We start from the raw sequence: 12,055 nt of genomic DNA, 5'->3' as shown, positions 1-12,055 counted from the left end.
AACAGAATTCTTACCCAGGCAAATCAAGTGCGTTCTGCATCAGCTGGCCCTGGGCCAGCCAGGTGATGCTGTTGATGGCCTGTCCTAGTACCTGGGGGCTGTTGGTCAGTATGGGGAGCAACAAATTTAAACTTAATCTTGAAAAGACCAATATTTGGATGTGGCTGTGGATATTTGGGCCTTCCAAATCTGGGGACTTTCCATCTTTAGTTTGGATGTAGTATTTCCCCACTCAAGACTGGTGCACAATTTCCATGTCATTTGGGCCCACTCCTGGACTGGAAAGCCCTTCACACACTTACTCATGCCCTAGTCACCTTGCAAATTGACGATTGGAAGTCTACATTAGGCTGCCATTGAAGACCATTTGGAAGCTACACCTGGTCCAGAATGGGGTGGCATGAGTAGTGAGGGGCTATACTGGTTGCCAGTCGGTTTCTGGGGACAATTCAAGATGCTAATTACCACCTATAAAGACCATCATTGCATAGAGCCTGCTTATTTGAGGGACCATCTGTCTCCAGCTGTTGCTGCTCATCTGGTGAGATCAAGCAGAGTGGATGTGCTTCAGGTCCATTTGATTAAGCTATCATCTATCAGACCTGGGAACTATACCTTCTTTTTTGCAGCACCTATCATGTGGAATAGCATCCCTCCAGAGATCTGTTTAAACTCAGAATCATTTGGATTTGGACAACCTCTAAACTTTATTATCAATATGTGTGTGTGTGTGTATGTATATATATATATATATATACACACACATACATACATACACACACACACACACACAGGATATACATACATAAAGCATGAACTCTGCTGCTGAGCTATGGAGAGTCCCCTAAAGTTGCAAATCTGTCTTTCAGGATGAAGGATGATGAGTATTGGTCTGCTAAGCAATGATTACAAACTAAGATGTTCTCCTTGTACCTTCTCATAAAAACACACCAGGAGGAATTTAGAGAAGTCTTCTCCAGAAGTGTTGTGCAATGGTTCCAAGCCACCAAGGCCATTGGAACTCTGGGAGTTGTTGTCACTAAGCTGCTTGAGAACATTCAGTTGGAGGCTGCTCTGTGTCCACCCTGTACAATTAGCTGTATACTGGCAGACATCCAAACACATTTCCCAGAAACCTTGCAGAGATGGGGAAAGTAAAGATAGATGAAGAGATGAAGTTCACTTTTATATGTTATATGTTTAGGAGCTCTGGGACTAATTGCCTCTAAACTGCTTGAGAACAACCCATTTTTCAATATATGATTACTGTGGCAAGATTACTACATGCACAGAGATTGAAAGATTCAATACTATCTACTATGGCGGAACGGTTGGTGAAGTTGACAGATTTTGCTGAAATTTACAAATTGACTTCTTTGATTAGAGAAAAGACATTATCTATATTTATTGCTGACTGCATGCCTCTTACGGACTTTTTGCATAAAAATGAAAAAAATGAACTTGTGATTTATGGTTTTGATGAGTAGATAGGATAGATTATAGAAAGTAATATGATATAATTAGAGAGGTTAAAATATATTTGTACTGCTGTGAAGAATGTTGGAAGCCATTTCTTTATACCTTTTTTCTTCAACTTTTTTTTTCTTTTCTTGCACTTTTTCCTTTTTCTTTGATTTCTTTTTTTCTTTTTTCCCCCTTACTTTATATTAATTAGTGTTAGTTTTTATCTTCTTATTTAAAAGTTTCAATAAAAAATATATTTAAAAAAAGAACATCTAGTTAGAGACTCTTGCGCACCCTCCCTGACCCTCCCCCGCACCCCTCACACCCCCTCACTCCCTCCCCCACCTGGCAGCCTGCTGGCCTGAGACGTGCAACTTCCTTCTTTTTATAACTTTATTAAATTTTGAGAAAAAACAATAAAAACTAACAACTAATATTAAGAAAAACAAAAAAGGAAAGTTGAAAAGAGAAAAAATAGTAAAGATTAAAAGTGCAAAAAGGAAAAAGAGAGAGGAAAAAAAATTGACTTCTGACCCTTCTCACAACAGATATAAGTAACAATACATATCCAACACTTACTATAAGTTTAAAAAACAACTTCCGTTATTTCTATTTATCCATATTATTTCTAATCATCAAACCCATACAACAAAACTTCAATTTTTTCACTAACTTGCAAAAAATCCAAAAAAGGTTTCCAACTTCACCAACCATTCTTCCACCGTAGGTAATATCTTGTCTTTCCATCTCTGTGCATATAAAAGTCTTGCTGCTGTTATCATATATAAAAATAAAGTTCCATGAGGTTTTTTTCCAACTGTCTGTCCATCAAACCTAAAAGGAAAGTCTCTGGTTCTGACTGTATATTGATTTTTAAAATCTGTGTACAGATATGGATCTCAGTCCAAAATTTTTTAGCATTTCTACAAGTCCACCAAAGATGGTAAAATGTTCCTTCATGTTGTTCACATTTCCAACATACATTTGATGTACCTTTGTACATTTTAGATAATTTCAGTTAACAATGGCAACTGGGACTGCAGGGATTGCCGTTGCTAAGTAATGCGTCACACTTTACAATCGCATTGCTTCACAACAGAAATTGTGAATTGTTGTCATAAGTTGAGGACTACCTGTATGCTGGCAGACATCCAAACACATATCCCACAAACCTTGCAGTAATGAGGAAAGGAAAGGAAAGGAAAGATAGATAAAGAGGCAAAGTCCACTTTTTTATGTTTAGGATGCGAGATCCATAAAGCTGAAGGATTACATAGCAGAAGAGCAAACCAGCAGGAGAAGAAAGGAGCCACATTCATCGTACACATCTACTACAGCAAAGGTAAAATCTCCAGCAACTTTCCAGCAACTGCTGCTCTGCTCTTAAGGAAGATATGGAAGGGGGTTACTTTAGCATGGAAGGGTAGCCTCTGGTGCGGAAGGTCTCAGAGTGGATCGCTGGAATCTTCAGTTAAAAAGATCAGTTGGAATCAATAGGAAAGCAGAAATTCTTGTTGGTTAAAAAGAGTTGGATGTGAGAAGAAGGTAATTATGATATAATCTTAAGCAAGGAGGCGAGATTTATTTGTATGTATCTGCTGTAAGGAAGATGGGAGTCATGTCTTCATCTTTTCTTTTCTTGTTTCTATCTATATAACTTTCTTAGCTTCTCATTTTACATTTTTCCTCCTTTTTTTGATTTATGGTTTCGATGATCAGATGGGATAGATTATAGGAGGAAGAGTAATATGATGTGAGAAGAAGGGAATTATGATATAATCTTAAGCAGGGAGATGAGATGATTTGTTTGTATGTATCTGCTGTAAGGAAGATGGGAGTCATGTCTTCATCTTTTCTTTTCTTTTTTCTTTTCTTTCCTTGTGTCTGTCTATATAACTTTCTTAGCTTCTCACTTCACGTTTTCCCTCTTTTTTTAAATTTCTCTTCTTTAATATTACTTTATCTTTTATTCTTGTAAGAATTCTTAATAAAAATTATTACTAGAAAAAAGGAAACTAGAAAATCTTGGATGAAGTTTCAAGAATTATAATGTTGAATACTTTGGGAGGGGAAAGATTTAAATACAGTGAATATAACTACTCCCCATGTATCTTCCTGATTTATTTTTGACTGATTAACAGCCACATAGATAGATTTTCTCCATGACAAATTGTCCCTAACCTGCTCTTTCAGGTTGTCCAAGGGTGCATTCATTTTTAACTTTAGTTGTTGTTTTTTAAGCTACATTTAGGTAAATCTATTTTTATAGAAAGCCATTTTGGTGTAGCGGCTAAGGCATCAGGCTAGAAACTGGGAGACTGTGAGTTCTAGTCCTGCCTTAGGCACAAAGTGGTGATCTTGGGCCAGTCCCTCTCCCTCAGCCCTAGGAAGGAAGCAACGGCAAACCTCTTCTGAAAAACCTTGCCAGGAAAACTGCAGGGACTAGTCCAGGAAGTCGCCAGGAGTCAAAAATGGACTTGGAGACTATATATTTATAATTTATTTTTAGCTACATTTAATTCAATCAGACTTAGCTTTTGCCTCAACACCCCCCTCCTTTTTTGTTGTTCTGAACTGAACAGTTGTTTATGTTGTGGAGACAACATCCTTATCGTTTCAGCTTGAAGGCTCCAGAGACCACTACTTTTTTCACCATCATGAAGCTTCTTTCTCTCTACCTTTTTGCTCTCCTGGCAGCTACAGGTAAGTCCAATAATATAACCAAGATGAGGCAATAGAGGGTTTGGTCCTGTGCAGAGCTGGTCAAGAACAATGTTTTATATCAATCAGCTTGAACATCATTCTAGTGTTGGCAGTAAGGGTGATCAAATCCCCCTCACAGCCATGAGATTTGCAAGATGAGGATGGACTATCCAGGAGCAATATCCTTCAATTACATTGCAGGCATTTTCACTGAATAAAATTGGTAGGTCATGGAGAGGGCTGAAGCTTCCTGGAGGATAACTTGATTGTGAGATGGATGGCTATATAAATATGGTGAATAAATAAATAATTTTAATGTTTAAAATATTCATAATATCAATATGTGCTGGCTTGGCCAGGGATCAGATTACAACAGCTGCAAGGCCAGAAGCTGCTGAGATTCAGCATCCAAAGAGCGTAGTCCAAACACAAGCCGTGGATCAGGAATGCAGAAGTCAGAGTCCAGTCTACAGATCAAGAAGCCAAGGAGTCAGATTCAAAGTGTCAGCAGTTCGTCTCAAGAATGCACAAGTTTACATCCACAACTGGCTCTATGTCTTCCTCGTGTTTATCTTCAGCTAGCAGACTGTCAAGATGCATCCTGGAAAGACTCAGGGTTCTGTGTCAGATGTCTGTGTGCCATAAGCCTAGCATTATGTCACCTTTCCTTTAACTCAGCCCTCAGCCGATGCCTACATCTTCCCACAGGTGATTCTAGAGATCTGAGGGCTTAAGTAGATTCAGCTGGATGCTGGCTGAGAGCTGGGGATGAGCTGTGAGGCTGAAGTGCTTCAGTTGCCACTTCTTCCTCAGCCCCCTGAGAGTTCAACAGGGACAGCTCATCTGCTGACTCCTCACTGGAGTCCGGAGGAAGAGACTGACCCAGGACACAAGATTAATTTGTATATTTTCTTTTTAACTTTGTTGTATGCTGCTCAGAGTCACTTGATTGTGAGATGGGAACCTATATAAATATAAATATCATGAATAAATAAGTAAAATAAAAAAATAACTAAATTAGTATTTATGAGTTTCAGGGTTAGGCTACCTTTGTGTGAAACAGCATTCCTGCAGATCAGATTTCAATTAAATGGAATCACATTAAATGGAATCAGCTGATGATTAACGGGTAAAGGGTGTGGTGAGACAAAGTTTCAGCACATTTGAGGATCATATTAGCCCTTGCCTATGCCTTCCATATCACATACATCCCACTTAACTTACAGATAAAATGTGGAAATAGGCTTAGAGAAGTAAAGTCCTCTCACCTGCTTTCTTCTAGAGATTTCAAGAGAAGCCTCCCATTTTTAGGCATGTAACATTCCTCTAGGTACATGTAGACCTTCTCTTCTGGACTAGTTCTCTTCTTGATTTATGCTTTGCTCAGTGATGCTTTTCGGGTGTTCAGTTAATAAAATCACCACCAGTCTAGTAACCAGATTACTCATGCCCAGTCAGTGTTCATTAATTATTACATTCATACTGATCACCAGTAACGTGGTTTACATGAAAGGAGATCTCCCCTAATGTAACTCTCAGAATAACCACCTTCTGTGTTGGGCTGACCCAGTCAGCCCATAGTTGGCTTTACACAACTCAGTTAGCAAGTAAACCCATTTTCTTTGCTTGCAGATTAATGCTGGGTTCACTTATCATAATAAGCTGGAAAAAAACTAAAGTCAAGAGTCTTTAACATATTATGTGAATAAAGCCTCTAACTTTGGAAAGACACCTGAGCTCTATTGTTGAGTGGGAACTCAGGATGTGGATTTTCCCAGTCCAAGTTAACGTGTTAATCCTGATAACAAATAAAAAAATCATTATTACAGTCATAGACCAACATAAGGAGGGTGGGTACAGTCATTAAAAAGAAATATAACAAGGTAAAAAGTTGTATAAAGTGGAAAGCTATAATGAGACATAGAAGGTGTAAAAGATATACAATACAAAACTAAAATTTCTATAAGAGGCATAGAAGATATAAACATTTAAACAGTGGGAATATAAAAAGGAGGGGTGGAAGATTAGGGGAGCATAAAAAGTTGGTATGCGAAAGACTATATGGTGAACTAGGTGCTCATTGACTCGAGTTTATAATGTTGAGCTCCAAGCACAAGCCAGAAATTATCATCTGCTGAATTTTGAGTGCTGCTGCATAGAACCCGGCAATGTTGTATGTTGTAGCAGGGTTAGTATCTAAAAGTAACAGGGTGGTGTAAAATTGTCCTGTGTGAATAAAAATGAATAATCCTTATTCCTCCTCCTCCTCTTCAGCAAAGTCCTTAAACTGTTATGAATCTGGGACATCTCAAGTTTGTACCAGTGGCAAATGCTTTTCACAAGAAACAGAAAATAACATTGGTAAGTGCATCCTGGGAAGGTAAGAATGTTAATATTTTGCAGATTCCCAAATATCCTTTGCAACTCAAGGCCTGTTGGGTGCGGTTTTTTTGGCCTGTTTATATCCCAGAGCCATTAAAAATACCTCTGATAACCCAAGTGTTGCTAGTTACGGTTCTACTGCCACTTTTTTTTTTTTATAAATCTTTATTGGCTTACAACATTTAACACAAACAAATACCTAGCAAACATAAAATGAGAAGAGCAAATACAAATAGAAAAAGAATAAGAAAAAACCCTAAAACCCCCTTTTCTTTCTTTTTTTTTGTGGCTGTGTGGTGTTAGACTTTAGGGTTTTTTCTACTGCCACTTTCCAGCTGGAAGAATAATAGTCAGTAAAACCTGAAGGCAATAAAGCTGTTGAGAAAAACTGGGTCTTCCAGTGTGGATCTCAAAAAATTCATTTGTACTGGCTCTAATGCGTCCTTCTTGACATAGATTCCCATTTGTGCACTGTAAAGGACTTGGGCCAGCGCTTTAGCTTCAAAAAGGCATTGTTGCAGGTATTAGTTATCCACCTTTAGTTTAAAAAAGTACACTTAAAGATGGTTGATGATCTTGAGGCCAGCTGGAAGACAAACTCATGCTCTGCATTTCAATCCAAATTCCTTTGGAACGGAAAACAATCCCAAGATAATTAATGATCTGAACCTGTTCTATCTTGTTCCCCTCTATAATCTATATAATCCAACTTGGTGTTTGGCTTTTTTAATATCCATGTAGAGATATAAAGATACCCCTCAAGATTTTTCAAAATTGAGACCAACCCATTTAATTATGTACTGAAGTAGAGATTTTAGTGCCCTTTCATGCACCATCCACTTAAAGTTTTGGGATCTTATGGTCTTCATTTTGAGGACCATGGAAGGCTGGATTTCTAACACAGAGTTGATCTATCTATCTATCTATCTATCTATCTATCTATCTATCTATCTATCTATCTATCTATCCATCCATCCATCCATCCATCCATCCATCCATCCATCCATCCATCTTGAGCAGAGCTGGAATGAAAATACATCCTGGGCAGACTCCACTCTGTATACAGTATGGATCCTGTCAGAGAAGGTCCCTTGTGAGTTGCATCTCACTTTTAAGGAGGTGTTAAATTTCTGAATCAAAAGTAAACCCCAAAAAAAAAAAGAAGCACCTTGTGATACTTAAATTTTTTAGTGTCTCCCATAAAATAGTTCCAGACAAAGGCAAATATGAAGTTTAGGAATCCATGTATTTAGTGGATGTCATTTTCTGAATATAATTCTGTATGAAATGGTGCAATACAAGAATTTCCTTCTAATCTTGAAGCATACAGTTTAGGTGCTTGGCATATAATTTGCTAAGCACACTCAGAAGACTATGGGCCTATAAGAGGGCAGATTTTTCTCATTATCCTTTTTGTGTTTTGGTACTATAATTGCTAGCCCCCAACCTTCAGGATATGATTTGTTTGATTGAGATGCAAACCTGGGCTAACTAGTGGAACTAGTCCTCCTCCAGGTCTCCACACTCCGTGTGTGGCATTGCCATATAAGCCATAATACAAAATCCATCCATCTCTAACTTAAATGTAGCCCACGTTTCCTGCAATTAAAGGAGATCACATTTGGAGTGGAACTTAACCCAAAAAGGTGGTCTTTGGGACTGACTGGCCAGCCTGCAATGTTCCATGAGATGAGGATGAGAGGGCTGGCTTTGGGGAAGATATCATGATACCTGCTTTTGTGGAGTTACATTTGAGGTGTTAAATTTTGGCTTGAGAGTGTTCCTCCTGTAAGGCAGTGAGATGCCTTTCCTCCCCCTTGATTACAAAGAGGAGAAGCAGGGAAATGTGTCTCCCAGGTCAAGTGACTGCAATGAGTTCACTGGACCAAGTAGATGGTATACTCCCTGGAGGGCATCCTACAATTTGATCCATCTGGGTCAAATTCAGCATTTTGGAGGTACAATGTTCCTGCCGATTCCCTTCAGAGTACCTAGCATCCTGAGTACTGGCAGAGCTTTATGGCATCATTAACATGCCATGACACCCACCCACCTACAATTATCTCTCTTACCCAGATAAAGGCCATCTCCCCATGAATGACTTATCATACCTTCATACCGTCCCCAATCTATCCTGCTGTAAAGTCTGCCCCACTTACTCTTATTTTGTCACACAAAGGTTGGAAAACCCTGGAACATGCTGTGAGACTCTAGGTGGGAAATGACTGATGTATGTTGTGGAAAGAGGGCCACGGAGTGTGAAAATATGTTGGTGCCAGTAGTGGGGAAGAAGGGAGAGTGGGGAGATGCAACCAAAGGAGGCAGACAGAGGCTGCCATAGTGGGAGGTGAAGCAGCAGCTGTACAAGCCAGGGTGGAGGGAGGAAGTTTCCTCATCTGTCCAGGGCCCCAACTACAGATGGGAAATCAAGAGACCTCCTCCTCCTCCTGGTGCTTTGACAGTGCATTAGTGGAATTAATGTATTGCTTCCTTTAAAGTAGGTGGGAAGTCGGGGCAACAATACAGCTTACAAAGCTGCCTTCAATCATGCAAAGAAGTCAACATACAATTCACATTTGGAGAAAAAGAATATTTCAGGGCAGCTACCAAATGCTGTGCCATGGACAACTGCAATACTATTCCTGACGGTATGTGGGGTCAGTCAAGGACTGTGAGTCATGCAATAATAATTCTGCAAGGCAGATAAGGCCTGGAAGCCCAATATTGTGGTGGTGTTGAACCTTTTATCAGAAGGCAAACTCACAATTATTTTCTCAGAAGGCAAACTCACAAATATTTCTATTAACCCTTCAAGCTGCCACATACTACGCAGAATTCTGGCTTCCTCTTTGCTTTTTCTTGCCTTCCAAACTAAGCCCCCGGCTGCGGTCATTCAGCATTTTTATTTTTCAAGAAGTAGGACTCAGAGGCATCCTTCTTAATGAAGAGGAAATAAAAGACACCCCCTGAGGTAGGGGTGGGAAAGGTTTGGTCTCTATTTAAGGGGTTAAAATTAAAAATAATATTTAAAAAGCTCAGGTGGGGCCAGGATTTTGGCAATCCGTGGGTATCATATTGAAAACTTCAGGGCCTTGGTCTTGCAGTTTTGGTTACGAAGTTATGGCAGTCAGTTCTGTCAAGGAGCTTTTTCAGCCAGACTACCACACCATCACATTTTTCTTTACCAAATGGGTTTTTTCATTCATACAACACAATAGACCAGAAAGGAAAGTTTAACTTGCAGATACATCCCGCACACCCACTGTTTTGGATTCCCATCTTTCTTCAGACCCAGATGAGCAGCACACCACGTCCACCACTGACCTGGTTAAGTGTGTTGCATAAAGCTGGACAGAACATTTCTAATACTGATCTGTACTTTCAACATTTGGCTTGAAACCTGGACCTTGTTTAGGTTTGTTTGGATGATGGACCAAGTCAGGAGTAGAAAAACCCAGTGATTCCCTATAGAGTTATCAGTCAGAGAAAAACTCTTATAGAAGCCTTAAGAAAGAGACAAAGCATCACACAAAGCCAGAAGCCCAAAAGCAAAGTCAGCCTCAGAATTCAGACAGAAGCTCCATCCAACAAGGCTAAATCGGGCATTAGGAATGTTTGGAAGACAATAACGAGAACTTATAGATCCGAGTTTCTAAAGTCCTCCAGAAGAAGCGTTTTCTCTTGAATCAAACTGCCAATTAATCCATTACTCTTGGACTTTCCTTTTCGTTAGACAGACAATACACATTACAGGAAGCACAAAGTATAAAAAGAGCAATACGTAGAAAGATACAGCAGGGGAAATTTCGTGCACAAAAACAAAAGTCAACTCCTACTGTTAGAGGGAGCAGCTCACACTGTTCCAGCCCCCAAGGCCTATTTCTTTGAATGGGCTTCCTAAAAACCAGGAGGAGCGGCCATTTCGATATCCAGGGAAATGTTCCTTGTTGTTGGAAAGAATGTAGCTTTTCAGTTACAAGACTGCTGATTCAGCTATTTCTCATGCGTATCTTTCTCCACAGTACCTCGCGCAGATGCGAAAAACAGCAATTTGGAGTGCCCTGCATGTTTTGCTTTCTCTTCCACCTACTGCGAGGCCACAGTGATCAAATGTCCTGAATCAGAGAACAAATGCGTGAACATTACTGGGATGTTTACTGAAGGTAAAACTGAAACCAAAATACTTGGGGTGAGGAAGTATCTGGCTAGGCTGACATAACACATTTAGTCCTGGCTGGCAGATAGAATTAATTTTCTGAATTTGTGCAGCTCAACTGCAAATTTAGTCTTGGCTGTAGTTCTCTCTCTCACACACACACAAATATGTACATAACCCTGAAAAGTTCAGCAAGGTTGGACCTGGTTAGATTTTTGGATAGTTCAACTGGAAAGTCAGAAACAGCTCTTGGCAGAAAGCGATGGGAAACCCCTTCTCTCGTGGTGCTCTAAAAATTGCATCAACAGGTCCACAGAGTCACTAAGAGTTGAAAACTCTCTGCCTTTTCCTTTGTACTAGCAGCAATTACTTTTCCTCTTTTTGATCTTTTCCAGGTTCTGAAGTAAAATCCTTCTATGGTAGAGGTTGTACTACACCCGCAGCAAAGTACATTAATATGGGTGACGGTATAGCCACAAGTAAAAACTCCATGTTTCATATCATTGGCATCACCATAGGGGAAGCTAAAGATAGTTCGTGGTCAGTTCAAGGAAGCTCCACGGTTACTCTCCTTCTCTCTGGTCTCATTGGAATCCAGCTGACCAACTTCTTTTATTGATCTTGGTTTCCTGTATTGAAAAAGCATCTGAGTCCCAAAGAATTAAGGATGTGGCTCATTTGGACAGTTGAGGTGTAACTTAACCCCAAAGATGTTTCAATGTTACCTCTGAGAAATTACGTTTTTGTGTCAGTACTATGTGATTTTTTAAAAACGTTTTAATAAGTTTCAGTCATTATGCCTAATTCATTAAAAGGATTTTCCCAATCTCTGACATTACAATGTATTTGCATTCAGTTAATGTGAAAAAAAATAGAGGAGGATCTATAAGCAAAAAGTAGAATATATGTTTTTCATATAGAATATCCCATTTTCATCTTTGGAATCTTCCATTAAAACCATAATAAAAATTGTTACAGATGGGCCTTTGTCTGAAACACTGGCAGTCCATTTCCTCTCTAAGAAACTAAAAGTTAAAGTGGTCTTTAAGCCAGAACCAAATGAACCACATTATGGCATATAATGACCATCGATTCTACTTGAAATAGGGCAGATTCCTATGTCCCTAAAACCACTTGAACAACTGGATGAGGAGCAATTGGATGAGTATGAGTAATTTTGTTGTGATAGTTGACTTCTCTCATCTCACCCTCCTGGAAAGAAACTTACCTGGATTTGGCCTGATTGAATTCCACTTCCTCCTCCTCCTCTTAGGGCATCTTCTGAGCTTCCAGAATTCGATGCTCAGAGCTCCGTAACTGCTGAATTTTGGCTTGATGTGTAACTAATAA

General features: G+C 39.4%; 1 protein-coding gene across 4 annotated transcripts; it reads left to right on the top strand.

The window, feature by feature from the left end:
• Positions 1-2,693: 2,693 nt before the first annotated feature.
• On the top strand, positions 2,694-11,687 carry LOC112543321 (phospholipase A2 inhibitor and Ly6/PLAUR domain-containing protein-like). Of its 4 annotated transcripts, none has more exons than XM_088139935.1 (6): positions 2,694-2,806; positions 4,085-4,167; positions 6,442-6,528; positions 9,048-9,197; positions 10,572-10,712; positions 11,101-11,687. In XM_088139935.1, exons 2-6 carry the CDS (start codon positions 4,122-4,124, stop codon positions 11,322-11,324), a joined length of 648 nt encoding a protein of 215 aa, XP_087996061.1. In that variant the 5' UTR covers positions 2,694-2,806; positions 4,085-4,121; the 3' UTR covers positions 11,325-11,687. The 4 variants fall into 4 exon arrangements, with proteins under 4 accessions (XP_087996061.1, XP_087996060.1, XP_087996059.1 ...); XM_088139934.1 differs by having other exon boundaries at positions 2,699-2,806; positions 4,047-4,167; positions 9,051-9,197; XM_088139933.1 differs by having other exon boundaries at positions 2,702-2,806; positions 4,047-4,167.
• Positions 11,688-12,055: the final 368 nt, after the last annotated feature.

Source organism: Python bivittatus, unplaced genomic scaffold (genome assembly GCF_059951505.1).
Source record: "Python bivittatus isolate LINGU-HERP-01145 unplaced genomic scaffold, Pbiv_v1 ctg000310_np1212, whole genome shotgun sequence".
Taxonomy (NCBI): domain Eukaryota; kingdom Metazoa; phylum Chordata; class Lepidosauria; order Squamata; family Pythonidae; genus Python; species Python bivittatus.
The sequence above is the reverse complement of the archived record's forward strand: the minus strand, read 5'-3'. Positions and strand labels throughout refer to the sequence as shown.